We start from the raw sequence: 16242 nt of genomic DNA, 5'->3' as shown, positions 1-16242 counted from the left end.
AGAGCGGTGAAAGTCCCAACAGAGCAGGACAGGCTGAGGTTCAAAACACTTTTCTGTTCTCTTTTGGAGGAAAGCCGATAGAAGTCGCATCGCAAAACACTCTCAGCTGTCGCCGGGGTCGGGCTCCCCCAGCATGGGCGCTCCGTTGGCCTTTTAAACTGGGAAAGACCTAAGAGTTGTCCAATGAGCTTTGTGACCAGCGATATTTAAACTGTTTTAAAACATTAATTTGTAAAAACGCAATTACTGCTAGGCTGTGCCATAAAAAGCAAGGGTGGATAGGGGGTACCTCCCGGCACCGGCCGGGGAGAGGCAGGGAGTGACGGGGACGCGGCTGGCCGGGAATTAAAGGATTGAAACGTAATTAACAGCAGCCTGGGAGGCGAACGTGCCCTCTCAAGAACACTTGTGGGGTTTTTTTCTAAATAGGATTACAAAATTGGTCAGTTCACCTGTGCCATACACCACCCTATTGCAGTGAAGTGCCCTGCGCAGGCGCAGAACACGGATTAATTGATTTTAAATTGTCTACCCGTTAAGGCACACAAAAAAAGGGAGGGGGAGGGAACACAACAGTGTCAGCTCCCACCAAGGGAGCTCTCCTACAATGGTTTGTTCCTGAAAGATTCTATCAGCAGGGGAAAAAAAAAAATACCCAAACAGCACACTGTGAGCAGTGCTTTAAGATGGCAGCCGGTCATCGCAGGAGGAAAAGCAGCAGTTCCCCCATCTGGACCCCCCCCGTACGCGGGATCCAGCCAGATTTAAAAGCGAACCACCCCCGCGCGCAGCTCACAAACCCCCGTTTCCCAGAGCACGGGCAGACAGCAGCTTGCTGGTGTACTGCGGCTGACATTACACCGCTCTGCCATAGCAGTATCTTTCTCCAAATTAGGTTAAAAAAAAAAATAATAATCATATTTTCTGGGACTCGTGGAAATGGACTAATCAGCCTCGCCGGGCTGCATGGAAATCAATCTAATTAAAATGCATCAGTGAAGTATGTAGGTCAGCGGTGTAACGGCCGGTGCTGGGGCTCTGGGAGCATGGAAGGGCTTTAGGGGCCACGGGGCATGAGCGGCTCCAGCACACGTGGTCCCAGGCTGGGCTAAGAGGGTTAACGTGATCCTTGGATGATAATCCCCCACTCACAGCGTGGGAGCGGGCAGGGATGGCCGAGCCTCAGCAGTGGGGCTGCTGGACTGGGAGGACTGGTAGAGGAGCTACCACTGGTTTGCTGTGCCCTGGGAGGAGAGTTCCCGCAAAGTGGGTGCAAGGGGACAAGGAGAAACGGAAATTCAGAGGGGGAGTAACACGGGATTTGTACTAGGAAGGAAATCGATGGTAGGGATGCTACCCACCATCGTTTAAATGGTAGAGACTGAATCAGCCAGTGTCCCTCCTGCCCCGAAACGCAGCTCGGGCAGGGGGGGGCACCCAGCTCAGCTCGAGAGATGACGGTGACGGTGATCTCGGAAGCTTCAGGAACCAGGCTCGCTGCCGTCGCCCACCCAGCCCCAGGCACCGAGCTGTGGGAGCTCCTGCAGGGACCGCCGGGCTCTCGCAGGGCGAAGCGTGGGGTGGGGGGTGGGAGCCGCAGGTGCATCCCGACGCTGTTTCACAGACAGATGTTATGCTGAAATAAGCAGGCACTGACCCAGTTGCATACCTGAGCCCTGTCCGTGCAGGAGGGAGAAAAAGAGGAGCCTCCAGCACTGGAAGCGAGTTGGCTGGCGCTCAGGAGAGAGCAGCTCAATGTCCTAATTAAATCTCTTCCCAGCCTTGTGTTTCTAAATTATCCCTCCTCCCCCCCACCTCAGCTCTGAAAGCAGCACAGATGAGCTGCAGGGCTCATTTAAGGCTGGCTGTAAGTAATCCTCTCATTATCTCCTGCCATCCTCCCCTCCTCCTGCAGACACAGCCAGAGGATGAGGTAAGCACCGCGCTTCATCTCCAAGACACCAGAAACGGTGTATCTGCTCCTTCCGCCGGCCGGAGAACGGCAAGGCATTAAAGGATGGCACAAACCCCGGGTCCCGTTGTCCCCTCATCCCTCCGTGCAGTGCCGGCGGTCAGGCCGGCAGCCGGTGTGCTGAGCACAGGGGTACCCAAAGCACTACAGGAGCGGTTGCGCTCGTGTTTCTGAAGCATTTCAGCAGCCTGCGTCTCAGCAGCCCCTGCAACCGGGCTGCTCTGGGCCACGGCTCTTCCCCGTCTCGCCAGGCGGTGCAGACATTCTCTAACGAGTTGTGTAAGCGTATGCATGAACAACACAGTCCCATCCCAACAGCAGAGGCTTCTTTCTGACAGCAGACAGGCCAGTCTCCAACCAGGCAGCCACAACAGGAGAATAAATCTTCACCACGTGTACAGGAGACAAGAAGCAACGGGCTTAAACTGTCACGAGGGAGATTCAGGCAAGAGACTAGAAACACTGCCTCGCGGTGATGACAGCTTCACCCGAGAGGTTAGGAAACGCCTGTCAGATGCTGTTGGGACTGGGCTGCAGTGAGCTGCTCCTCCTCTGGAGCGAGGATAGCTGGTTTCTCATGATCCCACCTGCCGGGGCTTCCCTTGCTAGATCAGAAGCACTGCTGGGCAGCACCGAAGGCGGTGGGCCCCGATCCTCGCAGAGACAAGAGCCAAGGCACCTTCGTGCACAGCAGCACACTCAATATTGTAAAGGAGATAAAAGCGTTCACAAAAAAATTCTCTTCTGCAGCGGGGGAGAAGCTAGGAGTCATGTTGCAGGCTCCTCTGCCCCTGCCCTGCCTCCAAACGATGCTTATTAGTAGCCAAACCTTTCGCGATCATCTATGTAATTTACACCAGAAGAGTTTCACGTGGAATTAGGCAGCGAGCTTCCCTGGAGCGTTAACGCTCATTTTCCAGAAACAATCAGGCAGCTGGAGAAACCCCAGAACGCTGCAGGAAAACAAGCTGGCTGATCCTTCGAAACGGTGAAGGGGTGCGAGGAAATTCAAGGCCTCAAAAGGACACTGATCAAAATGAGAGCGGCTCAAGAATTAAGGGAAAAATATCATTAGTGGCAATGAATATGGATTTGTGTAACCTTTGTGCTTTGGTGGGGACAGGAGCTTGGAAAGAGGCAGCAGTGCTGTTGTACTATAGAACCTTCTGCAAAGCATCCAACTGCCACCTGGCAGTTTTGTAAAGAAACCAAAAAAGGACAATACTGAAATAACATTCAGATGAAAAAAAAAAAAAACAAAACAAAACCCACTCAGTACTGGAAATGACATTGTGAACAGGGACTCAGCAAATCTTCTGGTGAGTTATTCCCAGATTAGTTCCCAACCTGAAAGAAAACACAACTGAGTGTGGAGGAAAGAAGCGATAGCAGCGGGGGGACTGCCAGGTGAACTGGGAATAACTGGTAGTTCAGTATAAGGGAAATACAGCTCTCAGTATAACGCTCCGCGTGTTAGTTCCTCGTAACCTTTTGTAGCGGCTGCCAAAGCACAGCAAATCCCTACAGCTTCACACACCAAAGCTCCTGCAGGCCAGCTCGGCGGGGGCACAAATCCTGCCCACACAGGCAGCAGGACGGTGCTCAGTTTTCCACAGCCACCTCCCTCCCCCGTCAAACCCACAGGACAACTGATCATCCAACATATATACCCCAGTTGTGTTACCCCGTAACACACCGCGGGCTCATCTGGTATTTTTAGGTTCCCCAAAGGGATGTTGATAGATTTACTGAGCTTAAAAACACCCAGCTCTGACTCCAGTGACTAACGAATCAATATGTGTCAAGGCGCGGGCAAGTGGCTCTTCTCCAGTTACACCAGTCGGTGAATAAGGACAGACTTGGTGTGTAAGAATTTTTTACCCACCTTATTTTTTTTATAAGATTTTAATTTGCATCTCTTCTTTGGAGAGCGTAGGAAAGGCTACGAGCAAAGGACATATGAGAAACAGTAAATGGTGACTAAATATTTTAAAATATAAGTAGTTACACTGATTTAAATCAAGCCCTGTAACAGCTTCTGTGTTCAATACACAGATTTTTCATCCAGAGATCGAGAGGGTGTCAGGAGGGTTCTGAAATTTCTAAAAACAACCCAGATTTACAGACCTTACATCATGCAAGAGACCTCTCCAAATGGTGTGAACAGGCTGGTGTGAGTCCAAGGCACAGACATTATTTATTAGATACGTAACTGTAAAATAATTTGCACATTTATAGGACAGACTCCATTAGGTAAATCATAAGTGCATGGAGTTATTTTCAAATAAAGAGGTTAAAATTCATCTTCTGTTGAGAACTAAGTGCAATTTCACTGGTAGGCACATTTATTAGGTAAATGAAATACAAAAGCGAGCAAGGGGATTATAATGTTTCCGTTAGAGGGAAAAAAACATAAGGCAAAACACAGGGTACCAGCCAGCTACTTTGGAAGGAGACTGGCAGAAGCCGTCTTGAATTTTGGCCTCCGCCTTCGCAAGCTGCCTTCTCAGAGAGGTGTCACCACTGCCTTACAGGAGAACACTGCCTGGATGTCCCCAGACCTCACCAGTTGGCGTCTCAAAGAGGAAATCAAAACCAGCGCGCACTGCCGTGCCGGGGGACAGACCAGCCTTGCCTAGCTGGAGCCACGGATAAAGCCAAGATTGCTGCAAGAACTTTATCAACGAGGTCTGCCAGCCTTCAGGGAATGAAAGGCAATTCTTTGTGTACAGCCATAACTAGGTTAAGGCAGCACTGCAACACCACTGGGGTTTCCTGCCCTCTGACGGCGGGGCAGATCTGCCTGCGCCTCCAGCCCAAGCCAGACAGCCAGAGCTGTTTGTGTCACCGTCCTTGGCCCCTCTCCCAAACTGCAAGAAACTGCTGCAAGAAACCGCTTCTTCGCAGAGACCAGGAGAGGGAGAGTTAAGCCAGGCTGCTCAGAGCACAGAGACAGGATTCCTGCCCAATGCTCCTCAAGGAGCTCACAATTCCCTCCCTCCCTGAATCACAGTGCCCAAGTGTCCCAGAGAGTGTAGCAAGGATCCACTGGATTATACTGGGATCACAGAAAGCATCCCAGGGAGGGGAAACAAGTTACAGCCCACTGTAACTGTGCTGTTGTCATTGCTGAGCTAGTACTGAGTGCCTGTCCTATTTCCAGGCAACTTGCAGCATCCATCCTATGTAACACTGATAAAAGCAAGAGCATACATCGAGAAATTAACACCAGTCATGACCCAGGATCAGGGATCTACTCTGGAGAGCATAAGCTCCACGTAAGGCTAAGGAACGGTTATAGGAAGGATCTGAAAAGGAGTCGCCAGTGCATCTGACAGCCAATTCAGCAAAGGCAATCCCAGCTGTGTAAGAAGAGAACAAGAACGCAGAAAACATTTGTTCACAGCACATCTCTGGATAGGACTTTGCTTCCAACATAACAAGCGCGCTCTCAGGCTGCACAGACCCCACGGCAGTGGGCTATGGATCCAAGCAGCAGCTACGGCACACGATGTTCCACCAGACAAATGTCTCTACACACAAAGATGATGATTAAAAAGGAGCCCCCTCGACCCTCATCCATGAGGATGCTCTTGTGTGTGCTGTAAGAGACTCAGAGCTGGTCATAGCAGAAATCTTAAAGCAAAAAGACAGAAAAACGTGCAAGTATCAGCAATGATGAAGTCGCCGGTATCTGCACAGCTCCTGCTTAGCACTGCCCTGGCAAGTCCCTGTGTCGTGGGCTTGGTGAGTGGTACTGGGGTGTTAGGCAGAGGTGACGAAGAAGCAGCCCCAAAGAGACTCATGTTAAGCCACTGCATTCTGGGAATTACCCGCCACTTTGGGCTGACTGCAAAGCTCAACCTTCAACTGGCTTTTCCTCTGCAACTTCGTGTTTCCACCATGTCTGAGAAGAAGATTTGGGAAAAGTATTTTCACAGCATCACACAGGTCTGCAAGCTCTTTGTTCACAGGGATGTCCTAGAGGGCAAAATCACTACAGGTAAGTAAGCGTATGGTATGATTTATCATCCCTCAGAAAATAGATATTGCAACATATGCTGTGCTCTCTCAACCCAAACACAAAATTCTGACACAAGGTTGTGAGATCCAGGGCTGTTGGCCAACACCACCATGTTACGGGTAGGTACGAAAGTCAACAAGCAGCAGCATCCTTCTACCAGGGCAAGAAGCAAAAGAGCTATAGTGATGGTGAAGCAGCACAGAAATGAAAGGAAGATACGGGTTTTCACACAAATTCCTCACTGTGCTGCCAGAAGACAGTTAGCTGAAGTGGATAAAGGTGGAAAACACCCGGTCAAAAAGAAGCAAACAAACAAAGACCTGGAGAGAAAGTCAGGACAATGCCAGGATGGATAGTAAGCCCAGAACGGTCTACAGGAAGAGGAGTTATAACAGCTGGAAAGGAGGAGGTACAAGTGACAGCCACTGAATGGCAGAGGAAGGTTCAACATTTCAGGGACCATCAGCTCTCTCTTTAAGGCAGGTGTCTGGATTGTTCATAGCAAAGGGTCACAAAGAACAAGATCCACCCAATTAAACACTGCAAGGCAACTGTTTCCTCTGAGCTCAACACCACAGTCTCTCCATGCAGCCCACAGTAATACAGCCAATACAGAGCTAAGGTGCAAGTCTCCCCATCCTAAAGCAGACTTCTACACTTTCATGTGTTAATTTCGCCTTAAATACCATTGATTAAACCTCCATCTTCTATGAAGAGATCTTGTGTAATCATCTCAGACATAGTCACCAACATTGTATAGGAGCTAGGCAAATCCCTCCTCAATGAACAATCGAGTAACTCTCTTCTCATTTTAGAAATTAAACGTAGTCGCTAGCTAATGGATCCTAAGGGCATTAGGCAGCTACTGGTCTGAGACAGGGCCTCGGTTCCAGAAGTGACGCTCTTTGGTAGGGCCTTGTGCTGAGACCTACCTGGTGACAGAGGACTGCCTTCTCAGATCTGGCACTGTTCACAAATGGGGTAGGCGTTCAAATGCAAGTTCTTGAGCCATGTAAGGGCCATTTGGCTTCATGAGAAATAGGACAGAAATCCTTTCAAAATTATTTGCATTGTCAGAGCAAAGAGCTCAAGATTCCCAAAGAACCTCTGAAATCACAGGCAGTCAGATTCCTGCCAGTGCCCAGCAGCTTCGCACCGAGGGCTAAGCCCTGCTTCTTCCATACCTTGGCCTGAGCCAAGTTCAGCGCATTCATGCACCTTAGTGCTGCTGCAAACACACAAAGTGGGGCCTGGACACATACAGATATGTCCATGTTTTCAAGTAGGGGGCCCACGATCACGGGAATGGAGCACCTCTCTTATAAGGAAAGGCTGAGAGCCCTGGGGCTGTTCACCCTGGAGAAGAGAAGGCTGAGAGGGGATCTCATCAAAGATTATCAATATCTAAAGGGGGAGTGGCAAGAGGATGGGGCCAGACTCTTTCCAGTGGTGGCCAGGGACAGGACAAGGGGCAACAGGCACAAACTGGAACACGGGAAATTCCATCTCAACATGAGGAAAAACTTCTTTACTCTGAGGGTGGCAGAGCCCTGGCACAGGCTGCCCAGAGAGGCGGTTGAGTCTCCTTCGCTGGAGAGATTCCAAACCCACCTGGATGCCTTCCTGTGCAACCTGCTCTGGGTGACCCTGCTTTGGCAGGGGGTTCAGAGTAGATGATCTCCAAAGGTCCCTTCCAACCCCTGCCAGTCTGTGATTCTGTGATTCCTTCCATATACAGTCCTCCCTGGGCAGCAGCACCACCAGAGCCAGAATCCCTCCGGCAGCCCTTTGGTATTCATACACCACACATTCAACCTCTTCCCTCCCTTCCCTCTTCCTTCTGCTGTAATACTTACTGGCAAATCCAGGATCTCTATGCCAGTGCCAGAATTTGCCTGTAGAGCTTTGAGGACCCCACAGCAGCCTTCACTCTGTATGGGATTTCTGGTCATCTGCAGTCAGAAAAGAAACAGCAGGAGGATATATGACATGGGTTGGTTTTGGGGTTTTTTTTGTATGATCTTTGACAGTATTAGTGGTCCGCAGTGGGTGAGATACCAGTGGGCTTTACTTCAAGCGCCAGTAACAGTGGGCCAAGGGCTCTCAAGCAGCCATCCCAGTGCAACTCGCCATGCCGAGCTGGACACTACTGCTGCAGAAACAGGACACTATCCATGCTGCAAGACACAGCAGGACAGGCTGCAGTTCACACAGTGGCAGGTTCACCAAAATCTCTTGTTCACCGAGGAAACTGCTAGATACAAACCCTCTGTCTTAACGAGAGCACACCGCAACCAGGGAAGCACGGGAAGAGACAGGCTGGGGCAAGCAGCTCCCTGATTTTGCTGGGCATTTGTTCTAAGGGGTTCCAATCCAGGACATACATATGCATCAGTGATATTTAAACATGCATAAGAGGCTCCAATACCTTCCTAGGAAAGTTACTCACGTTAAGTCTTTTCAGAGTCTTGTTTTCTTTCAGGCCAGCTGCAATGTGCAGAGCTCCTTCCACCGAAATACGGTTGTTTCTAAAAACAGATAAAAGGCATGCTTCAGACACTGAGCTGCAAGTTTTCCACATCCACATCACTCAGGCAAAGGATATGCAACCTCCTGCTTCACGAAAACATGTTACATCAGAGGGAATTTAGGGCAGCTACCTCTACAACTACCTGAAAGGAGGTTGTAGCGAGGTGGGGTTTGGCCTCTTCTCCCAAGTAACAGGCGATAGGACAAGAGGAAATGACCTCAAATTGCGCCATGGGAGGTTTAGGATGGATATTAGGAAAAATTTCTTCACAGAAAGGGTTATCAAACGTTGGCAAAGGCTGCCCAGGGAAGTGGTGGGGTCACCATCCCTGGACCTATTTAAAAGCCGGGCAGACGTGGTGCTGAGGGACATGACTTAGTGGTGATTTGGCAGTGTTACGTTGATGGTTGGACTCGATCTTAAAGGTCCCTTCCAGTCTAGACAATTCTATGATTCTAACTAAACAAATGTATTTGGGAGGTTGGAAGTGGTGAGGAGTTGCCAACTTCCACAGGCTGATAGAGGTGAGGCTGACACAGCTCCATGCCCCAGTCGTGAGGCTGAGTGGGTATTTCTAATAGGCACAGACACGAATGTATGCAACACATGCACACAGCTGGCCACATTTGTGGCCAACATTCACAACATTCACACCTCATCCTCTTTTCCCACACTTGTTACTCCCCAGAGCAACTGGATCCCTTCCCTCACCCTTGGTTCCTCCCCTAAACAGCCCCTAACAGGCCTTGTGGGATCCCCCAAATGCTCTTCCCCCATGTCTCGTAACACATCCCGCAGGCAACGTCACCAGCGACCTCAAGTTTAAGCAGAGGAACTGGGATTTGGGATGAGACCAGCAGCGCTAATATTTTGTAGCGTGCCTTCTGCCTTGCGCACCTACCGCTCTCTGCAGGTGGGAGATCCAGATGGCTGCTGCGGGCTTTGCCCACCACTGCAAAATGGGAGAAAATGTGCAGCGAGACCCTAGTCTGACTCACCTAACGTTGAGCTCTTCCAGCACGTTGTTGGCTTTAAGAGCCTCCCCCAAGGCAGCTGCTCCACTGTTGCCAAAGCCGTTGTAGGAAACATCCAGCACTTTGAGGAATATGTTTGACTATGATACGACATAAACACACAACTGAAAATCTCCCTGTCAGTTGATACGACCTTGGAGAAATACCCTTTCGATGGACTACTGTCCCTTCTACTGTCCAAAAAGCAGTTGGAGGCTTGTTGCACTAATGCTATGATGGCACATGCAATTTGCATTGTACAAGAGGTGAAATTAAATTACTTGAGTGGCCCCTTTCAGCCTATGAGGTCGGAAGGCCTATTTCTTATTTTAATGAGAAACTATTTTCTTTTAGTACAGTGAGAACTGTATATGGAATACAAAACAATTTCTCTATTGATTTATGAATCAGAAGTGAAATGAAACAATTCAGAACATCCACTATAGCAATTTTGACTCTAAAAAAGGAAAGAACTAGAAATAGAGAAATGAAAACGTATGCAATATGTCAATAGACACTGGATGATTTTACTGTCTTAGTTCCAAGGTTTGTATCATCCCAGATCATAGATGGCTGTTGGACAGGCAAGGGCACAAGGCAAATAGCACATCATGGCATTCACACTCGTTTAAACAGATAAAGCTTCACGTGAGTTCTCAGAATTTAAAAACAGGAGTGAAAACATTTCCTACCCCCAAGCCTTTGACCAAGGCAGCTGCCCCTTGGCTATGGAAATGGTTCCAGCTGATTTTGAGTTCCTTTAATCCAATGTTTTCTGCTATTGCCGTCCCAAGAATTTCACCTAAGAAAAAATACACGAAGCCAAACAGTTTAAGAGTTAAAAGCGTTAAGTTTACGAGTTAAAAGGAAGCTTGGGTTAGTTTAGGTATTTCTTTGCAAGGGTCTGTACTACCTCTAGGCAGGCAATTACAACTCCAACAGATCATTTACTTTTAAATCTCATTTACCAGAAGCTGCCAGACAACAAAGCATACCTGTTCTCTGACCGCAGGTTGCAAATGTAGCAAAGAGGGAGAGAAAATCCAATCACCCTATCACAAAGCCAGGGTCTGGTGCTCATGCATGGAGATCCCAGTGCACCGGCTCATTCTCCAGCCTGAAGTGAGTCTGACAGCTGACACCAAGCAGCCAGGTAGCTTCCCACAGCCTCTCCCAGTCCCAGCTCTGGCCTCCAGCCAACAGAAGCCTGCTGGTCTGTTCTGCTGGCAGAGAAGCCAGCTCTGCTCTCTCCTTAACCCCTTCCAGAGCTCCTGTGCCATTAGAAAACCTGAATGGATTTCCTCTGCAAGCTTCAGATGGGGCAGGAAAGAAATGAGGTTGTCAACCAGCACAGAAGAAAAGGAAGCCATCACCACGCCTGAAGACCAGAAGACTGGGGAGACTGTAAAGGCAGCAGAAGGTGAGCAGGATAAGGGTGGAGAGAAAAGCAGCCATTGCAGCCTTCAAAACTGAAAACAAGGAAAAAAGCAGAACAGATCTGGGAAGGAACCGAGTAAATGGCTGGTGTATTTTTGGTGGCCAGAAGAGATGAGGATTATGGTGGTTTCATCTTTGGTGAGCTAGAGAAGCCCACTGAAGACATGGAGGATCTTCAAGGAGGAGGCCATAGCAGGTGAAATGTGTGATGATTAAGGGTTGTAAAGCAGTGGACGGAGAAAAGATGGTGGATTTTTCATGAAAGACACAACTGGGGGAGAATGTGGATCTGACAGACAGCATGGGATGCGGCATGGGAGAGGAAAAATTCAGTATCTCCCTTTTTGAGTGTGTACCCATCACAGACAGCGTTGGAAGTAGAGGGATTTGGAGCACAGTTGTAGGGTGAGACCAGGAGTAGGGAGAAGATTTGTGAATTTTCAGCCTGGAGACAGTAGCAGAACACATGGCTGGGGTTGCCCAAGGACAGACATAGATGGAGAAGATGAAGCATGTGCCAGTGAGGTGCAAAAAGCAGACGAGCATAAAGGTTGAAAAGTCAGGCATTAGCAATGACATCATGAGGAGTGTTCTGCAGAAGTGGATAGTCAGGAAGAAAGGATGGGGGTGTTTAGCCCAGCACAAGTGTGCCTGGTGAAACCAGTACAGGCTGAGGCCCAGAGAGCAATAACTAGGTTTCATTGCATCACACAGCATCACAGGAGCGCTGTGAATGCAATGATGTAACGATTAAATAACAGCATGCTTAAAAATCAAGAGTCAAAGAAAAAACAACGTGCATTTACAAGGTCGAGTCCAACAAGGACATGGAAACGATATCATAGTCATTAACAGAGGATGCTGTCAAGACCACAAGCTGTCAAGAGTGGCAAAGTGTTACGGAAGCACAACCACCTGCTCGTTCCACTCTCATACTCTCCCCTTGGCACCTGCAGTCACCTCTCGGTGACAGGGAGCTAGACCAAAGGACTGCTGGCAAACCCTGTTCTGCTGTTTCCTTTTCTGCTCTTATTAAGCATTTTACACACCTGTGAAAGCTGAAGGAATGATTGAGGAAAAAAGCAAATGAGTTCAGTGAAAGGAAGGCCATCAGAACTTGGGAACTAGGAAAAACAGGGGAAAGAAACAGAAAACCTAAAGCTTGCAATGCTGTAAGAAAAGGCAAAGGATGAAGATGAACGAATGGTGATAGCTTGACACTGGTTTTGCCTACACAGAGCCAGAAATACTTTTCAGGAAACTGAAAATATTAACCACCCCTGCTCTCCAAAGGTCTGAGGCAGGCAAGCAGCTCATTAAGCTGCATTGCTAACTGCCGCAGCACCCCTCTCTCTGCAAGGTGCAGGGACAGCACTTTACCTGCTTTGTCACCAAACATGTTGTAACTCAGATCCAGAATTTCCACTTTGCTGTTTGCTGTGATGGCATCTGCTAAATACTTTGCTGCCTGATCATCAAATTCATTTCCCGAGAGCTGGAGGGACACGATTGTAGTATTTTCTAGAAGCATAGCGGAAAAGGCCTTAGCTCCTTCAACACCTAATTTGTTATCAGATAAATCAACAGCTGGGGAAAGAAAAAACATTATCAGATCATCAAATCATATCATATCAGCACCTGGCCTCTACACTGCAATGGAAGAAGTACTGCCAGACTTGGAAAATAAGAATGATGAACCTGGTCTAACAGAGTATTTTAGTAGAAAAACAGAACTTAATTTTTGAATTCACAACCTGTCCCCAAGATAGGCTCATTCGCATTTTGCCGCAAGAATATGGGACATGAGACAACAGTGCTCCTTGTACATCCGTGCTTCCCACTCCAGGCACAACCTACACTCAGCTAAGTTACACCGGGTTTCTTGGTTCCTCATCATGGCTTGAAAAAAAGAATGTAGGCAGGGAGAGACAACAAAGCTAAATGTAAAACAGGAATGGATGTGAAGGCAGAAACTGAGACCCAAATACAAAAGTATGAAACTTCTCTGCCCACCTACATACAGAATGCATTTTCCTAGCACAGAAGTAACAGAAACCTAAACCTCTAATATCGAATCCAACCAGCAGAGAACAAAAATCAGGAAAATCCCATGTTAATGGGGGTTTCACAAGACTGAACCTGTCCCCTTGATCCATGCTGACTTCCCAACAAAGCCCACGGGTTGCCTGAGTTACACAAGCTGCGTTCTCAGCTGTCTAAACTAACCTTATTCTTTCCGGATAAAATATATCTTCAGTGCAGCAACCAGCGTGACTTACAGCGAAGTTCTGGCTGTATCCTAGCAGAGGCCTGCAGATTCAGACCCTGAAACAGGAGGTTAGTGCAAGTGCTGGAAAATGCGACACAGGGACATGACAGGGGCTCTACGCAGAGCCATCCTGGGTCTCTGCTCTGCACTCTCCACACAGAAGCAGAGGACAGGGACTCCTAGACTGTTTCTGCATATACCAACCTCAGGTTTGGCAGGCTTGTTAGCGCTTCTGGGTACACGCTGGCACAACTAGCTGTATCCCACCGACCTGCCTTCACCGCATCTCAGCTCTGCAGGGCCAGCACAGGACCCTGCCACCTGTAACCCGCAACCCAGATAACCTGTCCATGGGAGTTCCTACTTAAATTACAAAACGTGAGAACATTGACCCTGGAAAAGCAAGGACTAAAACCATGATCTCTTGTGGGAGACCTCGGCTGGTCCGAGGGACCAAAATACAAGTTTAACACTGACCCTGAACAGATACCCGTGTACCCTTGAAGAGACAGGAGAATCCTGAGAAGATCCGAGCAAACAAGATAAGGGGTGGCAAACATCCTGCCTTTTCCCAGAGCATGAACAGTGCGTGATCAACACTTGAATTGGCTGAATGGTGTGTGATGTGAGAGTGGATTGGGCAAAAGGAGAATGTTAGAATATATGCACAGATAAGCAACCAGGAAAAAGGATATAAAAGAGCACTTCTTGTAAAATAAAATGTACAATTGCTGCAACTTGATATTCAGTGTCGTGTCCGTCTCTACAACGACAATCTCTAGACACAACACTGCCTGAGAGTTAAATTCAGGAAGAGCTGCTCTGCTTCTGCTCCCTGCATCTGCAGTATCTGTAGTCTAATATTACAGAAGTATTAGATGTGAAATGTCCCTGGGAAGAGCAGACATGTGCCCGCTGCTAGAACGGAGGCTTGCAGGTTCACTCTAGATGGGTTTCTCTTCCACCTATCCCTGCCTAGAAGCCCTGTTTTCTTAGATGCCGATCGTGCAAATTCAACTTACAAAGCCTTAACCATTATTAACCACATCTTCTCAATAGTCTAAGTTTCAGGTGGATGTTTCTGATGCACAATCAAAGCAGAAAGTCACTCTTTCTCCTGGCTTTCCAGCAGCTTCACAGGGAATAACAGGACTGGGCTGACTCCAGTTCGTGGCATCCTAACTTCACAAAAGTAAATGCTATTTAGGTGGAGAAAGGTGACAAGTTTTAAACACTCACCGTTCAAAGAGCACCCCAGTTCTGCTACCCTTTTCACACACACAGAGTCACTATGACAGCAGGACTGATTAAACCCACAAAGAAGTCAGCACAATTTCCTCCTCTGTCTACCAGAGAATGGCAGACAAGAGAACACAAACCTGAAATGTAGCAATTTTCTTTCAGCATCTCTGCAACTGCAGCTGCCCCTTCTCCCTGCAGCCAGTTGTCGCTGAGGTCTAATGTGAGGATAGAGGTATCGACCATCAAGGAAAGAGCTAAAGCCTTGGCACCCTGCAACAACAACAACAAAAAAAACCAAAAACAAACAAAAACACACAAAAAAAAACCCCACAAAAAAAGCCAACAGGTCATTTACAGTTTCACTGGGTTCACAAAGCTCTTGTGAACGTTTTTGTTTCAGCTCCCCTTAGTCTGGCAGGGCGCAGGGGGATTTCCCATAGCCATCAGCAGAATTGTGCAAAAAGATTCTCCTTCCAAAATAATTTAAAGCTAGGCTGGAAAAGCAAACACTGAACGCGGTTTAAGATATTTAATTTCATTTATGTTACTAAGGAATTAACTTCTCCTTCCATAAAAAAATGATGAAAAATACTTCTGCTGCCAGTATTCATGACACAGAGGAAAAGGAAAAGGTTATGGACCGCTGTGCCTGATGATGTACCCCTCTGGACATCACTCCTACATGGCAGTCTGTGAGCACAGCCATAGCAAGCACCCCTTTAGTTTACTTACAGTTCCTCTGAATCCTGACCTCGACATTTAAGAAGCCTCTATTGCATTAGTATCCTGATCTCTGTCAGTGGGAATTCTTAATTTCAAAAACATTTACAATTAAACACAAGTATGGCAATGACCTTGTGATTACTCAACAGATACTGCAAACTCAAATTATTTTCTCCAGCCGTGGATATCAAATACAGGAAAATGGACTGGAAGGGACCCGAGAGAACTATTCCAGAAAAGATAAACTTAACAGAACAAAAGGGTTTATCACCAAAAATTACTATGAAAGACTGCACCCTTTTCATGGTCCAAACTACACATTTCCAAAATGCCACGCCCCATGAAAACAGCTTCCTTGGGTGGGACTACCTGACATGAACCAATGCGTGAACATACAAAAGGTTTATAAATTCTTTCTAAAAATATTAAGAAATGCAGAGTGCCCCGGGGGAGACAGCACACTCTCAGGAAAAATTCACAACCCAAGGGGGAAGAGGGGTAATAACCCACCTGCATGTCCCATCCTCCCACCTCCCACCCCACGTCTGGGGAAGGAGATGATTCACCTTCCTGAGCCCTGCAAAACAACCTGCTGCCAAATCCCCACCCCTCACTGAGCACCAAACCTCGTGTGGCGTAACACTGGCCCCTCACTGGTATCTGAACCGCCAGCGAGGCAGGCAGAAAAGGGTCCTCGACATGTTCTTGACATAAAAGTTGGGTTGCTCTGACGCCCAAAGGAGTTATAACATTTTCATTAGTGGGAAAGACAAAACTGACAGTCCCTAGGTTGGGGTGTTGCACTGGTTGCTGGTTCTGGCGAGGGACCGCAGCTAAGCGTGACAGCAGGGTGACGGGGGGGACAGCCCCGGCTGGCTGATGGGGTTTGCAGCCCCTCTGACACCCCAGGGCTCTGGGGTGGGTGTCCCTCACACAAGGCGATGGTGGTGGCGTCCCTCACCCGCGGGCCCAGGCCACGGTGCCGCAGGCTGAGCGCGGGGCCCGGACTGCGCCGCAGGAGGCCGGAGGCCG

General features: G+C 48.3%; 1 protein-coding gene across 1 annotated transcript; it reads right to left on the bottom strand.

Annotated features, from left to right (window-relative positions):
• Positions 1 to 6221: 6221 nt before the first annotated feature.
• LOC104293802 (leucine-rich repeat-containing protein-like) lies at positions 6222 to 16240 on the bottom strand (the record flags this gene model as incomplete). Its single annotated transcript, XM_009893333.1, has 8 exons — positions 6222 to 6260; positions 7853 to 7948; positions 8446 to 8524; positions 9525 to 9640; positions 10232 to 10341; positions 12357 to 12563; positions 14625 to 14757; positions 16172 to 16240. Coding segments are annotated over 8 exons (849 nt in total), but the record flags the coding sequence as incomplete, so codon positions are not given.
• Between the last annotated feature and the right edge of the window lie 2 nt (positions 16241 to 16242).

The sequence above is a fragment of the Charadrius vociferus genome, unplaced genomic scaffold (assembly GCF_000708025.1).
Source record: "Charadrius vociferus isolate BGI_N301 unplaced genomic scaffold, ASM70802v2 scaffold579, whole genome shotgun sequence".
Taxonomy (NCBI): Eukaryota; Metazoa; Chordata; class Aves; order Charadriiformes; family Charadriidae; genus Charadrius; species Charadrius vociferus.
The sequence above is the reverse complement of the archived record's forward strand: the minus strand, read 5'-3'. Positions and strand labels throughout refer to the sequence as shown.